The following is a 26146-nucleotide window of genomic DNA, read 5'->3' as shown; positions in this document are numbered from 1 at the left end:
ACCTCCAATCAAGGCGCTGCTACAGTTCGATGGAGCCCACAAATTCTACGTGCGCAGGGAGCAAAACGACGCGATCCCGGGAGACCGTCCTGGTTAGGACAATGTTGCGTTCACTCGCTAGCCTCAGTTGCCTACTGCTGCTTTAAAGTCTGTGACCAAACCAAAGGAAAACCGGGTTTTCTCCCAGACAGAAGGGATGGCAGCTCTTTGCTCGGCTCCACTGAAAATGAATCTGAATCCTACAATGGAAACCCTAGCTATATATAAATCAGCGGAGGGGAGGGATGGATGCTATTAGCCAACCACACACAGAGACAGGACTCAGACTCACAACAGCAGGCTCCACACTTGTGGACTCCCACCTAGTGTGCTAAAGGAACCACTTCCCACCTGGTAACCAGGATACACATTAGGACTGGTTGTGCTGCCTGGTGGTTAGAGTCAGGCCTCCTCCCAGAAGTGAGTTCACTCAGGTACTCTGATCTCTATTAAGAAGTAACCTCATTGTGCTTGACTGGGGGCTGGCGGCTTCAAGGCCCTCAAATCCAGCTGCTTTGCATTGTGGAGGACACGTCAAAGCATCTCAGATCCCCTTGGGTCGGGGAAATTAACAATAAAATCAGCTCTCCCTGAGAAAATGATGAGTTAATTCTGATTTTTTTTATTCCTCTTTGTTTCTTAGCTCTCAGCAGATGCGCTTCTGGATTTTATATTTCTATGTAAACGGCAGCATCACCTCCAAGTACTGTCCTCAAAAGAGCAAGGGGGGCTGGTGAGAAACCAGACGCATCAGCTGGCTCAGGTGGAGCTGGCTCCGGTAGTGGGAGGGATCCCCTTTCGATGAAATTGGCATGGCAGCTGACGACCGCAGCTTTATTTGAGGGGTGGGCCGGAGTAGCCCATAGCCAGGGTCTCAGGCACAAGCAGAGTATGCTAATGCCGTTCTCTTTCAAGGTGAGCCCCGAAAGCCATTCATCATCTCAAATCGGCAGGTGGAGGCTGGAGAGACACAGATTGAACATGTCCAGTTGGAAGTGCATTTCAAAGCCTCCGCGCCACCTTGCCCAAAGCCACGCGGGCGGAAGAGCCCTGTGGCCATTCCGATCTGGAATCCAGACCCTCCTGGTTTTCACTTGCGTTGCTCCATCCCCTTCTCGTGTGTTTTATTGACAGGGATAAAAAAAGGGGGTGGGTGTTGGAGGCGGAGGATGCAGGTGGAGCCTCGCGGGGGCTGCTCTGCGGTGACGACAGATTGTGAACATAAGAACGGCTGTACTGGGTCAGACCAAAGGTCCATCTAGCCCAGTATCCTGTCTGCCAACAGTGGCCAGCACCAGGTGCCCCACAGAGGGTGGACTGAAGACAATGATCAAGCGATTTGTCTCCTGCCATCCCTCTCCAGCCTCTGACAAACAGAGGCCAAGGACACCATTTCTATCCCCTGGCTAATAGCCTTTTATGGACCTAACCTCCAGGAAATTATCTAGCTTCTCTTTAAACTCTCTTATAGTCCTAGCCTTCACAGCCTCCTCTGGCAAGGAGTTCCACAGGTTGACTACACACTGTGTGAAGAACTTTCTTATATTGTGGGTGAAGGCAGCACGGCACTAAGTCACCCCCTGGACTTCAGTATCGTAGCCCTGACCACGTTCCCCTTTCAAGTGCCAGTGCCAGAGATGGGCACCAGAAATCATCTCCAGTGAGCTGGGGCTTTGTGCCCAGTTGTCAGTGTGGCTACACGTATAGGCAAGCGATCTTACCTGCCCACGGTCCCTTCCCTTCTCTTACGCCCCCCCGGAAGCTAGAGGAAGCCCAGCATACCCTTCCCAGAGAGGTCCTCGGAGCGACCCGTTTCACAGGGCTGACCATGCGCCGCGCCGGCCAGCTGGACAAAGCAGCTGTGGAGAAACGGGACCATCTGGACCATTTTGTTCCCGCGGCAGGGTGGCCACAAGCTGACGCGGGAAGCGGGAATCTGTTGCTGAGACGCCAGGAAAGCAAGCGCGCGGGGTTCCTGGAGAGTCATGTGTTAACGTAATTGACCTCTGGGCTTTACCCCTCCGCAGACCCCGTGCCAACTGTGCGTGCAAGGACTGACTCGGCCTTCGGGATAGGTCTCACCTCAAGCCCCTCCCGTCCCAAGAAGCCCAACACGGCCCCTCATCCGGATGGCGCAGAGACCACTCAGCTGGTAAATTGCCCGTCTGTCCGACAAGCGGGCTGCAGCACAATCCTTTTATCTCCAAGGGCTTGTTTAATATTTAAGGGATCAAATGCTGCCCCCTTTGGACTTTCCCACTGACGTTTCAGAGGGATTTTGCCAGGTGGACCCGCTGAAACGCAGTGGGCTGGATAGCAAGCAGAAGAAAATTATCCTGCGTGTTCCCTTGTTTCCCCTTCAGGGCGCTGGGTTGGGCCCAAATCGGGCTCTGCCACGCCGCATGTTTTCTACTCCTCCAACTGCTGACTCCATGCGCCCCACCCCGGGCTGGACCGAGCCATTCCGGCGCCCCGGACAGACAGTTTAATTGTGCCCCAGGTTGGGGGAGGGCACATGCGTGGCCCCACCCCCACCCACGGCGAGTGGGAGGGCGTGCGGAGCTGGCAGCAGCAGGACGCACGTGCCCGGCCCGGCCCAGCCCGGCTACCGTCGCTGGTGCGCAGCCAGGGGCGACCTGGGGTGGTCCAACCCTGGCCATGCAGGGTCCCACAGCCGCAGGGGAAAGGGCGCTGCTGGCTGGCGTTGCGGGGGTTAACGCGGCTGCTGCAGGGTGGCCCTGGGAGCTGCGCGCCCCTTACAGCTGCCATCAGGCACCCCCCATAGGTTGGCGCTCCGGGCAGCTGCCCAGCTAGCCAATGCCTTAATCCGGCTCTAGCCCCACGCCCACACGTTACGGGACGTCTTCCTGCCTGGAATTGCGGACTAGGTGTGATATTCATTTGGGGGCAACTTTTTTAATCGGTGAAGATCTCTGGAGCAGCTAGAGTTCCTGCACGGGGATATTAAGAGACAGTCCATGTGCTTTGGTAATTTCCTTAAGCTTCCAGCCCCAAGGGTAACATATGCGGTCTTCACACCATGCCTGCTCGCTGTTTGGCACAGGAATTCCTTGGGTGGCGAGGGCGGGGGCCAGGAACAATCAAGCAGCCAGTCTGAGATCCAACTGGTCCCGGTTTCCGGAGGACATATGCTCTGTTTCAATCGGAAGAGCCTACACACGGAGCAGAGTTGGTGGGGAGGATCTGCATGCACTGTGTGCTACCACGTCTGTGCTGGGAGTCCGTTTAGCAAGGTTGGGGACTGCCAAGGACCATGCCCGCTGAAAGGGCCCCACCTGACAGTCTCTTTGTTGCTGGAAGGCAGGAGCAAGGATTCCAACAAAGTGGGCAGAAGGCTGCTTCATGCACGCTTCCGGCTCTCCCTTCCGGGGAAAGACTCGCAAGCGGGGAAGCGAGGATCACACCACAAACACAGGGTTTCACACCGTGTGCCCGTTTCTCATGACTAATCTTTCCCCTGCAGAAGTTCAGAGCTCACAAATACAACAGTTCTGCTCCTTCTTTTAAAGCTGGGGTGGAGAATGTAGGGCTTAGGGGCAGGGTCCAGACGGAGGCACGGGCGAGCCAGGCAGCTGCCCAGGGCGCCAACCGATGAGGGGGCGCCTGATGGCAGCTGTAAGGGGTGCACATTATTCCTTACAGCTGCCATCTGGTGCCGCGCGCCCGGCTCCCACAGCACCGGCCCGCCCGCATCCCCATGGCACCGGCCGGCAATGCTCTTCCCCCCACGGCCACGGGGCCCTACACGGCCCGGCGCGGGCGCCAGCAGCGACAGCCAGGCCGGACTGGGTGCGCATGCGCCGTGCACCCGGGGGCAGTTCCACGCGCCCGTGCCCGGGGCGCCAGAATACCTCGGGCCAGCCCTGCTCAGAGGCCAGATTCAGCCGCTGGCTTGCCTGGATCCAGCCCCCGAGATTCATGGTTCCCCAGCATGGTGATCCAGCCTCCCACCACCTCCCGCCCGTCAGGCTGGAGCACACAAATCTACTACGCTGGGTCCCACCAGGCTCTGGCGCGCGAGGGGAATGTCTTTCTCCCTCTGCCAGGGGCCACACCAGTGACCCTTCCCTTCTCACCTATGTGTGCAGCCCCTGACTGATTTTGCTGAGAGTCAGCGGCCCCCTGCCCAAAAACGGTTCCCCACCCCCACGCGCGGCTTGAGGCCGGCTGCGGCAGCTGGCGCCCCAGGCGGAACACGCGATCGGCGCCCCAGCCTGCACGGCCGTTAATGGAGTGACGTCATAATCGGGCGCCGTTGAAGGCGGCACCGTAGGCGACGGCCGAGTCGGCCTATAGTCACAGGCTGCCCCTGCCCACCCCTGTTTTAATGGATGTCACTTGACTCCTTCATTTCAGTGAGTGAACTGAACATAAGTCAGTGGGGGGTCAGACCAACGGGCCAGCCAGCCCAGGGTCCTGTCTGCGAACAGTGACCAACGCCAGGTGCCCCAGAGGGAGTGAACAGAACCAGTGATCCGTCCCCTGCCACCCGTTCCCAGCTTCTGGGAGACAGAGTTCGGGGACGCATGGGGTTGCGTCGTGGACCATCTTGGCTACTCATCACTGGTGGAGCTGTCCCCAGCGAATCCAGTCTTTGCAGAGTGACGCAAACTGTTGATTAAATTTGGTTTTCAGGGTAGAATTTAGCCTGAAGGAACCTGTTCTTTTAACCAAAAATAAGCGCACAGCTTTACAAAAAGAGAAAGAAAAAGGTTCCCCTTTGGCCTCGTTGCATCGCACACCTGAGCTAACGCCTAGGCGCAACTTCTCCTTTGAGCCTTTGCCTGTTAAAGCACAGGATGAAATACGCAGGCGTTGCTCCAGCCCAGGCCTCTGCTTTTGCACTTGTAATCCTGGGAAGAAATTGCTGCCAAGACTTCTGGAAAGAGAAGGGTTCATTCATGGCTAAGTAAACAGTAACTGCTTGCCACCTATGGGCAGCACACCAGGGCAGGCAGGCGCCAGGCATGAGGCCAGTGGTAATACTGGGGATGCTCATCACAAACAGGGAGAAGGCAGCTAGGCACAAGGCCAGGAGGGTGGGGTTATAGATCCAGTTATAGGGGCATCACTGGGGGCAGGCAACACCAAGATACAGCACTGGGGGGGACCAGGCATAGTCATGGGGGGGCATCTCAGGGCACAGTCGAGGGGAGGGACCAGGCACAGTCATGGGGGGCATCCCAGGGCATGGCAGTGGGGTCCCAGCCCCAAGGCTGAAGGGCACCTGGGCACAGGGGGGAAGAAGGGCACAGCCAACTGGGAGTCACCAGGGCAGGGCATGACATCAGGGGTGGGGGAGCTCTAAGGCACAGCACTACGGGGGTGCCAGGACACGGCATTGGGGACACCAGGGGGTTAGGGTAAGGGGCAGGGCACAGTACTAAAAGACATTAGGGGGCACTAGAGGGCACCAGGGCACTAAGGGGCACATGGGCACTAGGGGCACCAGGGCACAGCACTAGGGGCACCAGGGCACTAGGTGGCACCCAGGCACAGCACTAGGGGCACCAGAGCACAGCACTAGGGGCACCAGGGCACTAAGGGGCACCAGGGCACAGCACTAGGGGCACCAGAGCACAGCACTAGGGGCACCAGGGCACTAGGGGGCACCAGGGCACAGCACTAGGGGCACCAGAGCACAGCACTAGGGGCACCAGGGCACTAAGGGGCACCAGGGCACAGCACTAGGGGCACCAGGGCACTAAGGGGCACCAGGGCACTAAGGGGCACCAGGGCACAGCACTAGGGGCACCAGGGCACTAAGGGGCACCAGGGCACAGCACTAGGGGCACCAGGGCACTAAGGGGCACCAGAGCACAGCACTAGGGGCACCAGGGCACTAAGGGGCACCAGGGCACAGCACTAGGGGCACTAAGGGGCACCAGAGCACAGCACTAGGGGCACCAGGGCACTAGGGGGCACCAGGGCACAGCACTAGGGGCACCAGAGCACAGCACTAGGGGCACCAGGGCACTAAGGGGCACCAGGGCACAGCACTAGGGGCACCAGGACACTAAGGGGCACCAGGGCACAGCACTAGGGGCACCAGGGCACTAAGGGGCAGGGCACAGCACTAAAGGGCACTAGGGGGCGCTAGAGGGCACCACGGCATGGCCCCGGGGGGAGGTGTCACTAACATCCGGGTCCTCGCCGGCCCCTGGAGTCACTCTCATCCGGGTATTTAGAGACGAAGCTCCAGCCCGTCCTGAAATCGCGGTTCCGTGCGCAGGCGCGCTGGGGGGGGGGGGGGGAGCTTGTTAGCCCGCATGCGCGGGGGGCGACAGACGCTACGCAGGCGCCGCGGGTGCGAGCGGGAGGGGGCCGCGCAGGCGCATCACCTGGCGGCCGGCGGGCGGGAGGCTGAAGAACGCCCAGGCGCGGGGCCCACGCGCCGTACGTCCGCAGAGCGCCGCGCAGGCGCGGGGCGGCGCGGCGGCCCGGCCCGTGCGCGCAGGCGCAGTGCGGCGCTGGGCGCGGGGCTGGGATTTAAAGGGCCAGGAGCGGCCGGGCCTGCGCTGTCCCCGAGCCCGCGGCTCCCGCCCCCCGGGAAGATGGTTTGTGGCGGCTTCGCCTGCTCCCGCAACGCGCTCTGCGCCCTCAACGTGGTCTACGTGGTGAGCGCCGGGGGGGAGCGGCCCCCCCGCTCTTTGTGGGGGGGAGGGCTGAAGGGGGGGAGCGGAGGCCCCCCCCGCTCTTTGTGGGGGGGAGGGCTGAAGGGGGGGGAGCGGAGGCCCCCCCCGCTCTTTGTGGGGGGGGAGGGCTGGGGGGGGGGAGCGGAGGCCCCCCCCGCTCTTTGTGGGGGGGGAGGGCTGGAGGGGGGGAGCGGAGGCCCCCCCGCTCTTTGTGGGGGGGGAGGGCTGAAGGGGGGGGCGGAGGCCCCCCCGCTCTTTGTGGGGGGGGAGAGGGCTGACGGGGGGGGAGCGGAGGCCCCCCCGCTCTTTGTGGGGGGGAGGGCTGAAGGGGGGGAGCGGAGGCCCCCCCCGCTCTTTGTGGGGGGGGAGGGCTGAAGGGGGGGGAGCGGAGGCCCCCCCCCCGCTCTTTGTGGGGGGGAGGGCTGAAGGGGGGGAGCGGAGGCCCCCCCCGCTCTTTGTGGGGGGGAGGGCTGAAGGGGGGGAGCGGAGGCCCCCCCGCTCTTTGTGGGGGGGGAGGGCTGAAGGGGGGGAGCGGAGGCCCCCCCGCTCTTTGTGGGGGGGGAGGGCTGAAGGGGGGGAGCGGAGGCCCCCCCGCTCTTTGTGGGGGGGGAGGGCTGAAGGGGGGGAGCGGAGGCCCCCCCCTGCTCTTTGTGGGGGGGAGGGCTGGGGGGGAGCGGAGGCCCCCCCCGCTGTCTCTGGAGGGGGGAGCGCACTGCATGGGTGCTGGCCACTCTCTGCTCCGGCTGTAACTGCTCTGGGGCCAGTAGAGGTGCTGATCTGTAGGGCAGCTGATTTGGCATCTTCCCCAGTCAGGAGGGGGACTTGTTTGTGCCCCTTCTGGCCGGAAGGAAGTGGATCCCTCCCTCCAAACAAAGAGGAGGTCGTGCCAAAGTCCGCATGTCTCTGACCTCTCCCCAGCTGGTGCCTGCGTGTCCACCGCATGCTCCGCTCAGCAGGCTGCCAGCCACCTATGCACCCCACGCCTGAGCCAGCAGCCTGCTGGGAACACCGTGTCTATGGGCCAGCGGTCACCACAGCCGACTGGCGCGTGTTGAGAAGTTAGGCTGCTGACGACAACGGAGATTTTGCCAGTTGCCATCAGTGTCCTTGCTCCATGCCTAGACCAGGCCTTATTGGCACACCTCTCTGTGCAGGGTGTGATTCTTTAATGGGTTAAGAACCTAGTGCATGACTCCATCCACCGGCCAAAGGGGCCTGATTTTGGTGAAGTTCATTTTCCTTCCAGAACCACATACGGAATAAGTTCTGTATCCTGATCAAACTGAGTTCAAGCAAGTTAGGTGCTTTCTCTGGAATAGTTCAAGTGACAGAACTTTCTAGTGTGGTGCTTAAGTGCCCAAAAAGTAACCCATCTGCATTGCAGCCCAAACCCGCAGGGTACATGAGCTGTGCACGGCTGTGGGGCAGAGGCTTTTGTCTTGAATAAACTGAAAACAAGGTATCCCAGCGTATGTATAAAAGCTGCAGTCTTGCATTCATTTTAGTTGAATTCTCTGAAGTGCCTTCATAATGCAGGCTCCTAGGCACCCGGAAGGAGTCGTCTACACTGAAACAGAGCATTTTGGTGTAGATGCTACTTGCTCCATTGCTATAGGTAGTTGGTCAATGGCAGAATTTCCCTGTTGACCTCGTGATGTTTAAACCGGGGGGCGGCTAGATGGCTTTAGCTACACCTCTTGGGTGTGGATTTTTCAAACCCCTGGGAGAGATGTAGCAGTAGTGATGTACAATCCTAGTGTAGGCCAGGCCTAAGATTTGTGTCTCAGATTCAGTTGCTAGTGAACAAGGAAGTGAAACTTCAGTCGCTGTTTCATAACCTCTTGCTGCAGTAGGAGTCCCATGCGGACGACAGCCAGTTCCAGCCGTGCTGGTGTTGGGAGTCTTGGCTGGGGGCTTCAGTAATCTCCAGCAGAGCGCATTAGGGTGTTATGTAAGGGCAAATAATTCAGCGCCTAGGTAGCAGCATCCTCTTGATTCACTGAGATACTTCTGTAATGTGGTGAGCCAGAGGTCACACCCACGTAACTGGACATGCATCTTCTAGGGCTGATGGAGCCTCTTCTTGGAAATCTCCCATCAGTGGTGGCAATACGGCATGCGATGGCATAAAAGAAACCCACGTGGTTTGATAGTGTCCATAGCCCTGGATGATACCCTGTCGACCGCATGGACTTTCTGCCCTCATCTGTATTGGGGTAGTGCCTCAGATCCCAGGATGCTGGACCAGGCTCTCAGAGCGGGATGTAGAACAGACCAGGAGATCCCCTGCTAACTAGGAAAGGGGTCTGTCCAGTTGAGGCCAGGGCCTCCTGTTGAGGCCCAAGAGCCTGGGCAGCTCAGATCTAGAGTAAGCAGCGTGGCCCCACGATGGCTGTAAACTTGATAACCGAGGGCAGGATCCAGGCTCAGAAGCTCAGTCGCAATGCCTAGAAAATCACAGGGACAGCACAAAGCCTGAGTTAGGTGCTGGGCTCCCTATGTAACACATGGGTTGCTGGTTGCCACCCACAAAAGCCAGCTGTCAGTCCCTGGGCTGCAGGGAGGCACCCGCTGGTGAGTGATTCTCTCTGGGAGTCCTACGGTGTAGCTGTTGGGAGAATGAGCGAAGCCCCTGCCTCATGCCGTGCAGGGGTGTTGTGGGTAGAGATGGTTGTACTGTGTTGGGACCAGAGCTCTCTGGGTAGTGGGAGACAGGGCCCTTTCTGCCTGAGGGGAGAAGGTGGGTCTCTCACCTGAGGGCTCCGACCGCTGAGGGGTATTCTCACACGGGGCTCCCTCAATCTCTTCTGCTGTTCATTGTCGGCAATAGCTGAGGGGCCACCGGGCTGGGGAGAGGAAGGGATTCTGTGGGCTGTTTAGGATATCCCTTCAGAGGTGGAAGACCTAGAGCAGCGCTGGGCAGCCTGCGGCCCAAGGCACCTCAAGGTTTTGTGTGTGGTGTGTGAGGCATTTTGTTTACCATTGCGGTCTAGCAGAGTTGCCAAACTCCGCTGGTTTCCATCCATGCTGTGTGTGTCGTTCCCCGCCCCCCCCCCCCCGCCCGCCCTGGTATTGCTAAACAGACGCTTGTGAATCCAGGGCTCTGTTTAGCGAGCGGATTGCACACAACTTTGTCTGGGAGTCCTGCGTTCCCTCTGCATCCTATCATAGAGCTGGAAAAGATCTCAGGAGGCCATCAAGTCCAGCCCCCTGCCCAAGGGAGGACCCATCCCGAGTAAATCAACCCAGCCAGGGCTTTGTCAAACAGAGACTTAAACACCTCGAGAGATGGAGATTCCACCCCCTCCCCCAAGGGAACCCAGCCCAGCGCTTCCTCACCTGCCTAGGGAAATAGTTTTTCCTAATATCCAGCCTAGACCTGCCCCACTGTAACTTGAGACCATTGCTCCTTGTTCTGCCATCCGTCACTACTGAGAACAGCCTCTCACCAGCCTCTTTGGAATCTCCCTTCAGGAAGTTGCAGGCTGCTCTCAAATCCCCCCTCACTCTTCTCTTCTGCAGACTAAACAAACTCAAATCCCTCAGTCTCTCCTTATAGGTCACACGCTCCAGCCCCCTCATCATTTTGGTCGCCCTCCGCTGGACCCTCTCCAGTGCGTCCACATCCTTTGTATAGTGAGGGGTCCAGAATAGGACACAATATTCTAGATGTGGCCTCACCAGAGCTGAATAAAGGGGAATAATCACTTCTCTGGATCTGCTGGCAATGCTCCTCCTAATGCACCCTAATATGCCCTTAGCCTTCTTGGCTGCAAGGGCGCCCTGTTGACTCATATCCATCTTTTCATCCACTGTATCCCCAGGTCCTTTTCTGCAGAACTGCTACTTAGCCAGTCGGCCCCAGTCTGTACCAATGCTTGGGATTCTTCCGTCAAGGGCAGGACTCTGCACTTGTCCTCCTTGAACCTCATCCAATTTCTTTTGGATCAATCCTCTGATCTGTCCAGTGTCATCTGCAGACTTGCTGAGGGTGCAACTCGTCCCCTCCTCCAGGTCCTTCATAAAGATGTTGAACAAAACCGGCCCAAGAACAGATCCTATCAAAGTGCTGCTACGGTTCAGTCAGCAGACCCTGCCTATCTAGGCACGCCAGTGCAGGGAGCAAAGCTACCTTATCCTGGGAGACCGTCCTCGTTATGACAATGTTGAGGGCTATTCATGCGGCCTGCTTGCTAGCCTAGGCTGCCCATCGCTGACCTACAGTCTAATCCTACCCCTGTTCCAGTCAGCTTCAGCAGGCGGAGGGAGTCCCGCTGTTGCCCGGTGGTCAGTGCTCTCCTTAGAGGTGCAAGACCCGTATTCAAATCTTGCCATTTGCTTTCTTAGAGAACAGTGTTCCCTATAAGCTGTGTGAACACTGTGTGCTTGGGCGGGCAGCCAGGAGAGGTTCAGATGCTGCCCAGTTGATTAGCAGAGCGCTCACAGCCAGCACCATGTGTTTTCTATTGGTGGTGCACATTGGCATGTGCCTTGGTACACGGAACAAAATTCCACCTGCACATGGATGGAAAAAAATAGAGGGAGCATTGGTAGAAAGGGGAATGAAACCTGGGTTTCCCGCACCCATGGCGAGTATGCTAACCACTGGGCTGAAAGTGTTAATGTGGCCTTGATCATCGCCACTCTTCCTCATCTTTCAGCCAGATTTTGACTAGGCCTGTCAGCCGACGGTCAGGGCAGTGAGTCCCTTATGACCGGCTGAAGTTCTTTTAAATTGTGCTTGGTTCTGTTACAGCAACTGAAGGAGTCAGGTTAAAGCTTAAACAGTTACTATTTATTGTTACAGGGTAAACTTAGTTGTTAAATGCTACTACTGTGTTACAGATAACACAGACACTACAAAGGACAGGACAGAAATTACACTAAGAAGTCACTTACAGGTACCATGAAACCCTTTGGTTCTCTGAGCTCTTATTAAATGCATGCAAAATAGACACATAGCAGGTATATATTCTCACCCCTGCATTCCAGACTTGGCGTGGCCAGCGTCTTTCTCTCAATCCCTCGGGAAGAAGTAGGGCGAGGTTGGGCATCCCACAGACCTCGGGAGACAATCAATACCTGCCAGCAGGTATAGATGATTGGAGCTCAAATAGGGTGGGCTGCTGAACCTCTTTTATACCCCTTGGGTCATGTAGGCTTCTTCCTGGGCTCAAGTGGCCATTAAGGAAAAATGGCTTTGAATGCCAAGTTTCCCACGAAGGGTGCAAAGCATAATTTACACCTGGGAAAATGCAGACAATGGGCACCTCTGGTATGTGATGGGCGAAGATTCCTCTCTGGGACAGTGCAGGCGTGTCAATTACTGGTACTAGCCATCAGGGCGACGGGAGGCCCCGGGTCGTCAGCTAGCCCATTTACTGTCTGGTTTCTGTTTATGGTAGAGTCAGGGACAGGCAGCAAACCTGTGTTCCCAGGGCATCAAAGGCTGACTGCCTTTCTCTTGCTCTCTGGGGGGGGGGGGGAAACAAGATGGGGCTCGTGGAAAAACAAGATGGGGTTTTGTGTCTGGCTACAAGGCCCCTCTCCTGTAGGCAGCCTCTGAACCCGATTCCTGGCTTGGGCTCTGCAGGGAAGATAGCTCAATCAACTGGCGGAAGATAGATCTTTGCCTTTCTCGGGCTCAGACGTCTGGGTTCAGGGACGGAGACTTAGTCACCTAGGCAATGTCTCTGCAAAGTCTTAAGCACTGGGAAGGCTTAGGTGCTTCCGGGTTAGGTGGCTGCCAGGTGTGGATTGCAGTGGTGCATAAAGTTGGAACGTAGGCACCTAGCACCGAAGTCTGGGGCCTTAGCTGTCTTTGTGGGTTGGAGCTCAAGTCTTTCTCCCTTAGGTCCTGCAGTGGCTTTGAGTATTCAGAAGTATTTGTTGCCCGTAATGCCTCAGACTCAGTGCTCAGAGCTGGGTTTTTTTAACCAAGTGGCAATAACACCGATTCTTGTCGTCGGGAGTGCAGGGCCAGTGCGGGACTGTGTTCCCCACTGTGCCCTGCCCCTTCTCCCCACGGAGACAGTGCTGAGGGGAGAACCAGCTCCCTCCAGCACCATATCTTGCTCTCCCCCATGCTCTCTCTCTCTCTCTCTCTCTGATAGAGGCAGCGAGGCGGGAGGCAAGCAACTAGTCGAGTCACTAGTCGACTAGCCGATAGTTGACCAGTCGCTTACATCACTAACATCCCTAATGTCGGAACAGGCAGGGTTGAGCCAAACATGCTGATGGAAAGCGAGAGCGTGTGCAATGAGAGGGGGTTGGGAAATGGACCGACAGGTAGAGGGAGGGAAGCCATAGAATCGCAGAACACTAAAACTGGAAGGGACCTCGAGAGTCATCTAGTCCAGCCCCCTGCCCTCACAGCAGCACCAAGCACCATCTAGATCATCCCTGACAGGTGTCTGTCTAACCTGCTCTTAAATATCTCCGGAGATGGAGAGTCCACAACCCCCCTCGGCAATTTATTCCAGTGTGTAACCAGCCTGACAGGTAGGAAGCTTTTCCTAATGTCCGACCTAAACCTCCCTTGCTGCAGCTTAAGCCCATTGCTCCTTGTCCTGTCCTCAAGGATCAAGGAGAACAATCTTTCTCCCTCCTCCTTGTGGTGTCCAGGGCTGCCAACAGAAATGGCTGGAGTCCTAGTGACCAGCGATCTAGCCTGCTAATCAATGAGCTGCCTACTCCAGATGAACTCCATCATGGCCCAGTTTCACACGAGTGCTACCAGTCTACCCGGTAGCCCTTCACACCAGGGATGAAGGGGGTGTAAGTAACCTGAAGCACTGGGCAACAGAGAATTGGGCCCTCTGTGTCCGTGACAGCGGCGGGAATCTGGTAACTGTGGCTCAGAAGCATGGGCCAGGCTGCTAGGCTGGAGTAAACCTCGTCAAAAGGACAGCTGGCTTAAAGCGCTGACCACCACTTCCTCCTCTGTGCAGTGAGAGCCCTGGGAACTAGGACGGACGGACGGGGCAGACTGACTCAGCCTTTACCTCCCGTCAGATCCTTGCCTCTACCCTGGGGAGAGCCACGGGGTGTCCACTGGAGCCTGCGCTTCCGAGCAAAGAATGTGGGAACAGCAAGGGGTGGGTGGCTGTGGGAGTGTGCGTGCACAAGTCCTCATGACCAGCAATCCTGGCCTGCAGCTTCACTTGTCTTCCATGCCTCTGGTGTGCCCCTCTTCCTCTCCTCCCCTCCCCCCCCCCGCCCCCCAAGCTGGGAGGCCTTGTTGTGGCCATTCGTTTAGTCTCAGTGGAGAGAACCACAAGAGGAAGGGCCTGTCGTGGCCCCTCTATTCCGTGGACCTGACATGAAGGGAGGCCAGGAACCAAACTGGGCCGTGGAGAAGGCCCAGCGTGGCTGAGGGGGATGAGGCGGTGGAGCGCCGTAGGCTGCGAATGAAACGCATGCAGATACAGTGGACTGGTGCCTGGAGGAACCTCGCCGTGGTCAGTTACACCAGGGGAAATCTGGTCAAGGGTTTCCTGTGTCCCAGGCCGCAGCTGCATGGGAGTCCTGCTGCAGATGAGCCCAGCGCACCTGTTTGGAGCAGCCTGGTGGCACGCGGCTCCACCTGTCACTGTGCTAAAGAACGAAGGCAGGAGGGAAATTTCGGTGCCCTCATGAGACCCTACCTAGCCCCCTGCATCTTCTAGGATGCTGGACAACTGCCCAGTGAGTCTTGCGCTCTTCTTTGAGGTCCCCCCTCGCCTGCCCAGCGCCAAAGCATCTTCAGCGAGAGCACTGCCAGCAGCCGTGTTCTCCTGGCAGCCTGGTGCTCTCCGGCTGCATTAGCCGGTGCAGAAATCAGCAGGGATTCACTGACTTAAACCCCACCTGGTCTCTGCAGGAGCTGGCACTGCTGGGAGACTCGTCAGATGCAAGTGCCACCCAAACGCTGGTGTCTTGGCACCAAGCAAGGGGGTGACTTCAGGCCCTGTCTCGCTGCCCCCAGCGGCTGAGATGACCTGTGCTGGCAGTAAGTGGCTACAGCGCTAAGAGTTGCAGGGTTCAAAGTGCTTCACAAACAGTCCCCTAGGAGCTACCTGATCACTGAGCTGCAGCCTGGTTTGGGGGGTGGGCCTGGGGCTGTTGAAAGCTGGTGGTGAGGCACCAACATGTGCCTGTAGGTGAAGAGGTGATCGGGGAATCTTAAACTCGAGGGCCCTAGTGAACATGTGCACAGAGGACACAGGACTTGTCTGAAAGTTCCCCGTGTGATGTCAGGCCAGCTGGGCCAGGATTCAAACCTCTGGCTCTAGGCAACCTCACCGCTCACAACCCAGAACACAGACGAGGCAGGTGAAATTTTGGCTCCATTTAACTCAAGTGGGTCTTGCCTCCAATTCACTGGGGCCAGAATATTCTAGAATCCTAGAATCCCAAGGCTGGGAGAGACCTCAGGAGTCATCAAGTCCAGCCCCCTGCTCAAAGCAGGACCAACCCCAACTAAATCAACCCAGCCAGGGCTTTGCCAAGTCAGGATTTCAAAACCTCTAGGGATGGAGATTCTACCCTCTCCCTGGGGAACCCAGCCCAGCGCTTCCTCACCCGCCTAGGGAAATGGTTTTCCCTAATATCCAACCTAGACTTCGCCCACTGTAACTTGAGACTATTGTGCCTCATTCCACCATCTGTCACCGCTGAGAATAGCCTCTCTCCTTCCTCTTTGGAACCCCCTTCAGGAAGTTGAAGGCTGCTCTCAAATTCCCTCTCCCTCTTCTCTTCTGCAGACTGAATAAGACCAAATCCCTCAGCCTCTCCAATGTGTCCACTTCCTTTCTGTAGTGGGGGGGCCCAGAACTGGACACAATACTCCAGATGTGGCCTCACCAGTGCCAAATAAATGGGAATAATCACTAGATCTGCTGGCAATGCTCCTAATGCCCCCCAATATGCCATTAGCCTTCTTGGCTACAAGGGCGCCCTGTTGACTCGTATCCAGCTTCTCATCCACTGTATCCCCAGGGCCTGTTCTGCTGAACGGCTGCTTAGCCAGCCGGTCCCCAGCCTGTACCAATGCTTGGGATTCTTCCGTCCCACGGGCAGGACTCTACACTTGTCCTTGTTGAACCTCATCAGATTTTACCTGATAGTTCTGTGGCTGTCACTGTAGTGCCTTGGTGCGTGTCTGTACCACAGTAAGAGACCCATAGCGCAGCTGCAGCTGTCTGGGGCTTGCAGGGGCTATACGATTGCTGTGTAGATGTTTGGGCTTGAGCTGGAGCGGGGGCTCTGAGGTGCCGTGATGTGACGTGCTGCAGGATAAATTGCCAGGGAAGCAGCCTGTGCCAATGTCTATATTCTTTTCTTGCTGACCTGGCCATGTTGCTGCGCACCAGCTAAACTGCTGCCTAGTTATACTCCATGTTGGCTCATCATTGCCCCTCACATTGCTCTTAGTCCTGGCCTGGAAGGTGCAAAGGTGCCTCTTTAACTGGATTTGCTAAGTCAGCATGAGCCCTGGAGGGGCTCTTACCTCCGTTTGACTGGCCTGTTACATTGGCTTGGCCTTGGAAGCCCTCCAAGCTGACTTGATTTTGAGTACCTTGCTCCAGCTTAAACCAGGTTAGCTTACACGGATTCATGTTTGTGTAGACACGAGGATGAAAGATGGCAAGAGCTAACCAGCTCTTCCCCAGTTGGTACCCATTTTATGAGCCCGAATGATGAATGGACACTTCTGGGACACGTCAGTCTAGGAGTTGGAAAGCCCCCCTCCCCCCCCCCCCCTCCCCGCTGAGCTCTTAAAGGAAATAAAGTTCAACTTTCATGTTGTGAAAAATGCATCCACGCTAATGTCCTTGTGGCTCTGAAGCAGAAGGAATTTTATAAGCAAAGGGATAGAGAGTAAGACAGAGAATATCTTATTCATTATCATCATAATCAACACCATGGGCTCAGCACTCATTGGTGTCCGATGCCTTCTTCACTATTTCCTTCCATCTTTAGTGGCTTAGTTTCTGTAGACTAGCTCTGCACCAGTCTACCATATCATCTACTCATTCTCTGTGAGGTCTGCCTCTCCTATTCGGACCATCCATTATGCCGAATACCAGGGTCTTAACTTTTCGCTCATTGTTCATTCTGCAGATAAGCCTGAATAGCTGTAACTCCCATTGGTATAGCCTTCTGCAGTAGGTTCTCTTTCGGCTGTATCTTCCTATATAATTCCTCGTTGGTGACCACTTGCATCCACCCTATTTTCGGGCTCTTTCTGTAACTTCTCTCGAATGTCAATATCCTTCTCTTCGACTTTTGTCATCACCCATGTCTCACATCCATACAACATGCTGCTAAATAGACACGTTTTCAAGACACTCCGCTTCGTTCCTAAGCTAATTGCTTTACTTTTCCAGATCTTATCCATCACCTTCAAACTCGCTCTTGCTTTCGCTATTCTAGTCGCTATTTCCTTCTTACAGTCTGATCATACGTCCTGTTGCTCCTCAAATACGTGATCTTCTCTACGTTCTCTAGTTCGATCCCATCTACACTGTTCTTCTTTCCTATTTCCTTATCTCCAAATACCATTGTCTTCGTTTTATCGATATTCATAATCAGTCCATATCGCTTCCCTTCCTCATTTATCACCTGCACCGTTCTCGGTAGCATCTCTTCATCTTCCTCAATGATAACTCTATCCTCCGCGAAGCTCAAGTTGTTAATTCTCGTCTCATGCACTAATATCCCTTTTACCTCTTACTTGATCTTGTCCATCGCGCTCTCTAGGTGCTTGATGAAGATACTTGGCGATATCCGATCTCCTTGTCTGGTACCTCCACTCGTTCTAAACCAACTTCCCAACTCTCTGCACATTCCCACCGCTGCCTATTGCCAGATGTGGTTGCCTCCTCTCAAAAAAGTCATCTTGGTATTGGGGGGGGAAGTTCAGAAAAGGGCAACAAAAATGATGAGGGCTTGGAACGGCTGCTCTCTGAAGAGATGAAAAACTCTGTTCATTCTTTCTGGGACACCTAGCATTGGCCGCTGTCAGCAGACAAGACACTAGGCTTACATGGACCTTTGGTCTGACCTCGTCTGGCTGTTCTTAGAATGAGCCGCTCATGGTCACAAGTCAGCTGATTAAAAGGTGGCAAACTCCACAGCAGTACACCGCACCTGTGTCATTAGACCATCGAAGTTGCCACAAAAGTAGCAAGTTCCAAAAGATCCTTCTGTGGATAACTCCGGAGATTCTGGTGACCGTTTAGGTTAACAGACCGGAAGGGGTATTAACCCTGGTGCTTCAGGCTTCAGTTGTGATCAGGGGATTGATTATTCCTCCTCCACCTGCTGTGGGTTTCTCTGAAATGTGCTGGCTGCTGCCAAAACCAGGAAATGGGCCAAGATGGCCCATGAGTCCAGTCCGGTAATTGCTTCAGGAACCAAATGGCAGTGTAGACTAGAGATAGCAGAGCGCAGCAGGAGCATGTGAACGGTGCAAAGACACCCCCAACCCTAAAGATGCTAAACAGGAGCTGGCATCCCATTTTTCCAGCATCTGCTCTCTTGAAATTGGTGATTAAGCCAGCTAATTGCAGGCGTGCGTGGGTGGGAATGCGAGCTTGGCTCTTGGCATGAAAAGAATGGGGGAGGGCCTGCAATCCAGAGTGGGGGCGAGGGGCTGGAATAAACAATGGTTAGTGGAAGGGAAACTGGCAGGGGTTGGACAAGAGGCTTAAAATAAAGCCAGGAAAGGGGTAAGTCACAAAACAAGACCCTGGGTCAGCTGCCTTTCTGGTGCACCCTTCCCTTCCTTTGCTTGAGTCATCCTGCCTAGTCAGTTGGGCTCCACAGGTGAGGCGGGCGAGGCCCTTTGCTACTTTAAAAATTACTCCTAGCAGGTCTCCAAGTGCTTCAAGTTCCCTACCATCAGCCTTGTTTTACAGTTGGGGAAACTGAGGCACGTCGCTCAGACCTGGGAATAGAACCGCCTTTCTCCCCCGGCCAGTGCCCTGGCTTCCTGTCGTAGCGCGCCCAATGCGCACGACACGCTCCAGCGCTCCCTCTTCTGGGCCTGCACGGGCTCTGTTGCCAGGGGCTGGGCGGAAGATGAGGTGCCTCTGATGGGACGCCGAGGTGCCAGGGGTTGGAGCCCCCACGGCCCAGCACTGACTTGCTCCTCCTGTTTTCCAGCTTGTTGGGCTGCTGCTGATCGGGGTGGCAGCCTGGGGGAAAAGCTTTGGCATCGTCTCCAGCATCCACATCATCGGCGGAGTCATCGCCGTGGGCGTCTTCCTGCTGCTCATCGCCATCGTGGGGCTCATCGGGGCGATCAACCACCACCAAGTCATGCTCTTCTTTGTATCCTTGCCAGCTGCCTGGGGGCCGGCCCCTGACTCCCGCGCTGCCAATCCTCCCCCAGGCCCAGCCGCTGGGCCGAGCAAGCATGGGGCCAGAGTAACCTCTGGGCTGTGTCTGCCCATCCCACTGTTGCGATCATCAGGCATCTCCATGAGGGGGAGCCCTAGGGTAGCCAACTCCTTCCCGGAGCAGGGTGGCTAAAACTCCAGCTGCTCTGTGCTCTAGCTGTGGGTAGTAACAGTTGGGAACCAACCCAAGAGGCTGGAAGCGGGAGATTTGGTCCTTCAGCACCTGCTAAGGGATCTCGCTCACTACGCCGAAGCTGCAGCCTTGTCGGAACAAGCCAGACCCCACGTTGCCTGCAGGGAAGCTTTAGGGTGCGGATCTATGGCCTGTGCTGTAGACGGCCATGGCTCTGACATGTTTATAAGGAGGGGGCACGGATCCTTCAGGATCCGCGTTCTCTCAAGTGCGGGGGGAGGCTTGGTGGGAGCCGTGGCTGAGACTGGGGTGGGCAAATACCGGCCCGTGGAGCGGATCTGGTCTACCGGGGTTGGCCGTGGGCAGGCCCCCACCCTGTTGTGTGCCCCTGCAGGGGTAGGGGCTCCTGGGGGCCGCGGATCTCCATTTCTGGCGGGCGCTGCGATCGCCCAGGCCTGCAGAGCTGCAGGTAAACAGCGGCAGCAGCCCAGCCGGGGTAACCCTGATGTACTGCTACCGTTTTCTTGCCCACCCCCGGGCTAAGAGCAGGTGGGTGATGGCTGGACCGGGGCGGGGGTGCTGGGAGCTGGAGCGGGGCTGGCTGTGGGTTAGCGCAGGCTGGTGCTGTTCAAACTCTCACTAGACAAAGCGCTTGAGACCTGCAGCCGGCCCGGGGAGGCAGCCCTGCGCTCAGGCGTGGGGCGCTCAGAGGAGCAGCAGCCCGCGGGTCAGTCCCTGTCAGAAAAAGAAGGCTGGCCGTGCAGCGCCGATCCCCCCTCTGCAGGCCAGTCCTGGAGCAGAGACCCCGCCCGGCGCCGCGGGGGGAGAGGCTCTTGTGCGCCAGCCGGGGAGGTGTGAGATCCCCTCCCGGCCGTGCTCCGGGGAAAGCGTGGGTGCTCCATTCCGAGCCCCGCTCTTCCTGATGCTCCTTTTGATCTATAAATAAACCCTGGAGCGTAGCCCTCTCCTCCGCCCTCCCCCCCCCCGGCAGCCACACTGCTGTACAGCTCCTGTTCTGCTTCCCTTGCCCATGGGCGGGGGGGGGGGGGGGGGTGTTCATCTCCCTGGGGCTGGCAGACACGGGTGCTGTGCTTTGTGCAGGGGCAGGGGCAGTTTTTACCTAGCTGAGCCGCAGACCAGGCCAGCCTTAGCAGCTTGTCACCCGTAAGTGGGCTGATGTCGGGACGGGGAAGTGATGCGAAGAGGAAACCACAGCTCGCTTGAAGCCTTCGCTTTTGAGACAGCCACCTAAGATTCAGCTGAGCTGGCAAGTGGCTGTAGCAGATTTGGAGACCTCAGCAAGGACAACTAACAGGGATGTGTGGGGGAGGAGGGCCGGCTCCCTAGGCTCCGGAGGGCAAAGGCTCGGTCTCGGGGGAGTGGGTTCAGTCATGGGGAGCAGCTGGGGCCATGCCCTGACTTTAGGGGGCCCACAGCAGGAGGAAGGGGGGAAGCGGGGCTGGGCGAGGCTGTTGACTCTAATGGGCCAGCTGCGAAGTGCTGAGGCTGCAGGGCTGGGATTCAGGCGGGGGACGCACAGGACGCGGTCGCATGGGCCAGGTTCTGCCAAGCTGCTGTTGCCGGCCAGCGGCGGGGAGGAAGGGGCGTCTGGTCTGGCCCCAGCGGAGATGCCATTGCCGGGTTCGCTTGGTTCCCCCGGCCAGCGGGGCGGAGCTGTGCTCCCCTAGGAGCATTGGCCAGCCTGCAGCCCTTGGCGGCGGAGACTAGGCTGGCGTTGGAGGCTTCGGGGGGCTCTTTGTTGTGCTTGCACCGGGGGAGGGGGGACTCTCCCCCAAACCTCCTGGGCTGGAAGGTCAGGCTGCCGGTGGAGAGGGAAAGCGGCGTCTCAGATAGGGGGGAAAACCTGTCTCCCCCTCCCCCCATGGACAAGCTCTATGCTGCGCCAGCAGCAGCTGCTGTTTTCCTGTTGCCTCCTGTGACTGGGCTGCAGCGCTGTCAACGCAGAGCGTGGGGTTTCAGGGGGAAACGGCCCGTGGCTAAGCAGTGGGGTTAAGAGGCCCTAGTTGCCCAGCTGCCATGCGGGGTCCTAGCATGGGAAAGGAGCCCTGTGGGCTGGGAGCTAGCCCAGCCTGTCCTCTGAACAAGAGGGTGGAGCAGCAACCTGGGCTCCACTTGTCACAGCAGGGTGTGAGCGTAGCCCAGTCGTTCCCTGCCTGTCCCACGGGGCTAGCACCGACCCCCAGCCCTGCTCTGGCTAACCCTCGGGAGCTGCAATTCCAGGACCGAAGCCTCGGTGGAACAGCAGGGGCAGAGGGAGCTTTCCGGCTTCACTGTGCTGCTCCGAGACCAAGCTGAGCAGGGGCTGCCTAAAGCCACAGCCGCCTTTTCCACAGCCCCATGCTGGCTGCCCTGCCTCCTGCACCAGCCTCAACTCTGAAGTCCAGCCGGGAGCAGGTCTCTGTGGGAAGCGCCCAGCGAAGGAAACGGTGGCCCAAAGAGACTATCGTCTCTGAACATCCCCCCAAATGCTGGTGTGCATGGAGGGTGGTTCCTGGGGGGGGGGGGGGGGGCTTTCGGTGCTGACATCGCGGCAGACAGAGGAGAGGGCAGCGCCCCCTGGTGTTTCCTTAACCCCCACTCGCCTGCAGTACATGGTCATTTTAGGCCTGGTCTTTCTCTTCCAGCTGGGCGTCTCCTGTTCATGTCTGGCCCTTAATACGAGCCGCCAGGTAAGTCGTATTGCCTTAATACGAGCCCTTAATACGAGCCGACGGCCTGGAGAGCCTGTTCAGCCAGCGGAAAGGGGCACTGCCCCTTTTGGACACAAAGCAAGGGGTTGAGTGGGTGACGGACGCAGCCTGTCCCAACTCATGAGCTGCAACCCTTTTCCCAGTAAGTGCTGGGCCTGGCAGGCCTTCGCTCACCCCTGGGGGTGAGGGGGATCCGTTGCCCGGTGGGGCTGGCTGTGTATCCCCATACCTCCGGCACTCAGCTGTCCCCTGTGGAATGGGGGCCTGCAGGCTGACCAGACCTGTGTCCCCTCCCAGCCTCTGCCCCAAAGAGCTTAGGCCAGGGGTTGTTTCAAGTAGGGATGTAACATCCTGTTTAGTTGGGTTGGGGGAGGGGGCATCCCCACCCCTTTAACATTCACATCCCTAATCACAAGTGGGGTCCCATCTGCACCCCCTGGCCCTAGCCTGGGGGGGGGTTAGCTCCAGCTGCCTGGGTACAGGTCGCCAAGTGCAGTGTGGCGCCTGCTCTCTGCAGCAGGCTGTACTGTGAGCGCAGGCTAGCGCCACTCGTCCTCCACACCCTTCTCCGTGCCCCCGGCCACCCGCCTTTGCCCCCGGGGAGTCAGAGCGGCTCGGCTTGCTGCGGCTCAGGGGCTGTGCCCACGCCGGTCTGAGCCCTGCACCCACGGAGCAGGCTGGTAGCTGCCACCTGGCTGTTCTCACGCTGGGAGGAAGCGGCAAAGACAAACAGGAAGGTGGGGTGCCAAGGCGAGACTGTCTCTGTGCTTGGGGCTTGTGGGGGCTGGTTTAACTCTGCTCCTAAGGGAGGACCAGACCCCGGTGTGGGGCTGGGTGCTCTGGAACGCCTGCCCCAATTTGCCCTGTGTTTCACAGGTATGCCCTGCTGGCCCTGGCCCTCCGCCCTCCCCCCCCATCCTCAAGCTGATGTGGCAGTGCCAATTTCGGGCTGCGCTCCTCTGCCAAGCCCCCCCCCCTTCCCCTCGAGGGCCCCCTTGGACGCTGAGCCACCAGGAGCTGGCCTCTGGGCGTAGAACTAGCCAGGCCCGTGGGTCGGCCCTGGGACGGGGGCCCTGGAGCTGTAAGAACCTTTGTTTACCTCACGTGGATTGTACGCGCTAAAGGTGTCGACGTAACCCAGTCACGGGCCAGCGTTAAGCAGGGACCCGAGGCTGCTTCGTGCCGTGGGGCCAGCCCCATTGCACCTCCTGGGCAGCGAAAGCGGAGAGCCGCTTCTGGCAGCCCCGGGGCTCTTAGATCAGTGTCCCTCGACGGCCAGGCCTGGGACCGGAGCGGACAGTCTCTAGTAGCGGAAAGGGCGAACCGCCTCCTGTAAGATCCGTCGCCACTGGCGTTGGGGGCAGAGCTGGCGTGGGGGAAGGCGGCCATGTATCCTGGGGCCACCTGGGCGGGGCCTGTCTCAGGCTGGGGGGGTGGGGGGGGCTGGAGTCCCAGGACTCCTGCTGCAGTTGCTCACTTGACAGCCAGTTTTTCTCCCCAAACACTCTCTGTACAGCCGGTCAAAGGGGGGGGCCACCCCCACCCCTCCTGTGGTGTCCACCTGTCCGCCCTAATTTCCAACACACCCAGGTGTGGCTTGCCCGGTGTCTCCAGGCCGGAGTATGACCCAGCCCTTGAGTTACAGCAACCGCCTTTGTGTCTGGACTCGCTCCGGCCTGGCCCCCGTGGCTGGGCGGGGTTGGTGCCTTGTGCAGCCCCACGGATCACAACAGGCTCCGCCCGTGCAAGGGCAGGGGGGCTGGTTCCCCTCCCAGGGCTCCCTCTTCTAGCCCTGCCCCCCTCCACCGAAGGGGCCCAGTGGGAAAACCTCAGTGTCCTCTCATGGCTGCTGGCGGCCGGTTCCCTGCCAGGGCCGGCCCACAGGGCGCTTGCAGGCTGTGCTGTTCTTGGGGTAACCCTGGGGGTCTGGGCTCTGCCCACAGGAGCGTCTCTTCACAGCCGCCTGGAACATCCTGGGCAACTCCACCCGCAAGGACATCGAGGTGAAACTGAACTGCTGCGGGCTGCTGAACAACACCAGTGACGCCCTGGCCATGCAAACGTTCCAGGCCGACTACAGCGCCTGCAAGGCTGTGAGTCCCAGGAGAGGCAGCCCCTGTCCCCTTGGGCAAAAGCCCCCCGGGGTAACCAGCCCGAGAGCTCAGGCCTGCGCGGCTGCGGTACACGGGAAAGGCCGGGTTCCCCTCTTGGCTCTTGCATCCGGCTCCTCCCGGCTGTGCTGATTTCAGGAAGCGTGCAGCGGGGCTGCGGATCCCACGCCAGGCTCGCTTTGCTGCGCCATGCTCTGCCGGCTGGGTCCCAGGGCTCGGGGGGGACAGTTCAGCTCCCCCAGCTGTTGCCCCCCTCAGCAGGGGAGTCACACGGGGTTCTACCTTCCTCTCCAGGTGTGTAAGGTCAACATGACCCGCTGCCCCAAGTGCGGGGAGAAGATGCTGAAGCATTCGGACGAGGCCCTGAAAATCCTCGGGGGAGTCGGGCTCTTCTTCAGCTTCACGGAGGTAATGCCTCCAGCCGGGAGGGGGACCCCGGGGCAGAGGCTCGGGGCAGCCTGTGACCAGGAAGTCCCCGTCTTCTCTCTCTGTTCTAGATCCTCGGCGTGCTGCTAGCCATGCGCTACAGAAACCAGAAAGACCCCAGAGCGAACCCCAGTGCCTTCTTATAGAGCCGTCAGCCCCTGCCCGCCTTAGCTTCGTGTACATTAGCCCAGAGAACCCATCTCCCCTGCTCGGAAGGAACATGACGCCTGGCCCGGCTTCCCCCAGCCCTGGCTGTGCCACCAAAGCGCCGATCGGGCGGGCGGCTCCGTCCCTGGTATGACGCCTTTGGCAAACGGGGGCCGAGCTCAGAGCCGGCTGGCAGGACCGGTGCTGGGTGGGGCGCCCTACGAGAACGAGCCGCCGCGCCAGGCACCGGGAACTTGCATGAAGCGGCTAAGCTGTCGTCGGTGCCTGGCTCCGAGCAGGGCCGCTGGCTGTTCCTGGCCTGGCCACGGGCAGAGAGGCGCCTCGTCCCTGCTGAAAACTCCAGGGTTGTGTTTCCCCCCGTGGACGCTACCCAGGCCCCGGCCACGCCACCCAGCCTGGAAAGCGCCTACGTGGCTGAGAGCGGTGCAAGAGCCTAATGCCAGGGCCTACAATGGAGGATGGGCGTGATACCCCTTTAAGGGCTGGGTTACTGTAAGAGAAGAGCCTCCCTCTGGCTGAGCTAGCTGCCCTGAAGATGTCCCTGGGAGCGGGTGTCTAGCAGGTACTGGGTACTGGCATTTCCATCCTTAGAAGAGGGGGAATCGTATGGGCCCGGCTGCCTCCTGCCCCCCCCCCCCCCCCCCCCCCCCCCCGTGCAGAGGCGCCCCTGCCTGGATTCCTTGCCCAGGTGCTATTGACAAGGCCAGCTGGGTTTGGTGTCTGCTTCTCAGCTTCACCTGGGCCTGCCCGGAGCGTCCCCCGCGGCAGAGAACAGCCCTCAGCTCTGTGCCCCCAAGGCCTGGGGAGGCCCCGCCTGCCTTGAGCGGAGAATGGGGGCTGGATGCCTGCTGCTTCCCCTTCCCTGCATGCAGTAGGGGGCCCAGCCAAAGCTAGGGAAACCCCTTCCCCCCCAACCCTAGCCCCCTGTCCTTGGAGAAGCACCAGCCTTTAGACACTGGGTAGATTTAATTCTTGCCTCTGAGCCCCCCCACCCCTCCGTGACTCGGGCCCGGTAGGGCCACATGCTATTTATTTAGAAGTCGAGCTAGAAACTCCCCCACTGTGAGGCCAGAAGGTGGGTTCCCGCAGCCCAATGGCCTCCCTGCCCCTGGCTCGGGGCCGGAGACGGGGGGTGTCTGCAGGACCCACGTAAGCGCCTCTGCCTGAGCCGATCCACCCGGCTCCTAAACGGGTCCTTCCCCAGCTGCTGCCCTCCAGCCGCGGAGCAGAAGGCTGCTGGCTCCTTGGCAGAGCGCCCGGCACAGCACCTGCTGCTGGAGGGTCAGGGCCTTGCTCTAGTGGCCGTGGCCGTGGCACGGCTGGGCAGAGCAGTGAGTGCCCCCCGCCTCCCGCTCTGCCCCAGCTGGTGGGCCCGGAGGTTGAGCAGAACTCGGCCGTGGTGCTAGCACAGCAGAAGCTGCTCCCAGACCTGGCGTTGAAACGGGCAGGACGGCGGCGCGGCTCCGGGCCAGGCCCACCTATCAGTGTCCGGTGGCGCGGCGGGAATCCGCCCGGC

The 26146-nt window shown here is 58.7% G+C and overlaps 1 protein-coding gene and 1 long non-coding RNA gene across 2 annotated transcripts; one reads left to right on the top strand and one right to left on the bottom strand.

Moving 5' to 3' along the window:
• Positions 1 to 656: 656 nt before the first annotated feature.
• Positions 657 to 6297, bottom strand: LOC142818914 (uncharacterized). Its single transcript, XR_012896611.1, has 3 exons — positions 6201 to 6297; positions 4803 to 4939; positions 657 to 999 (listed from the first exon to the last, which is right to left on the bottom strand). It is a non-coding gene; the product is annotated as an uncharacterized LOC142818914 (long non-coding RNA).
• Positions 6298 to 6484: 187 nt separating this feature from the next.
• TSPAN31 (tetraspanin 31) lies at positions 6485 to 24951 on the top strand. The gene is made up of 6 exons (XM_075901734.1): positions 6485 to 6677; positions 18846 to 19013; positions 21824 to 21904; positions 23869 to 24018; positions 24331 to 24444; positions 24534 to 24951. Exons 1-6 carry the CDS (start codon positions 6615 to 6617, stop codon positions 24606 to 24608), a joined length of 651 nt encoding a protein of 216 aa, XP_075757849.1. The 5' UTR covers positions 6485 to 6614; the 3' UTR covers positions 24609 to 24951.
• Positions 24952 to 26146: the final 1195 nt, after the last annotated feature.

The sequence above is a fragment of the Pelodiscus sinensis genome, chromosome 19 (assembly GCF_049634645.1).
Source record: "Pelodiscus sinensis isolate JC-2024 chromosome 19, ASM4963464v1, whole genome shotgun sequence".
Lineage (NCBI taxonomy): Eukaryota > Metazoa > Chordata > Testudines > Trionychidae > Pelodiscus > Pelodiscus sinensis.
The sequence above is the reverse complement of the archived record's forward strand: the minus strand, read 5'-3'. Positions and strand labels throughout refer to the sequence as shown.

Coding starts and splice junctions, on each gene's coding strand:
- TSPAN31 (XM_075901734.1), top strand. CDS start 6,615: ATGGTTTGTGGCGGCTTCGCCTGCTCCCGCAACGCGCTCTGCGCCCTC. Junction 24,019..24,330: donor ACTACAGCGCCTGCAAGGCT/GTGAGTCCCAGG, acceptor CTTCCTCTCCAG/GTGTGTAAGGTCAACATGAC. Junction 24,445..24,533: donor TCTTCTTCAGCTTCACGGAG/GTAATGCCTCCA, acceptor TCTCTGTTCTAG/ATCCTCGGCGTGCTGCTAGC.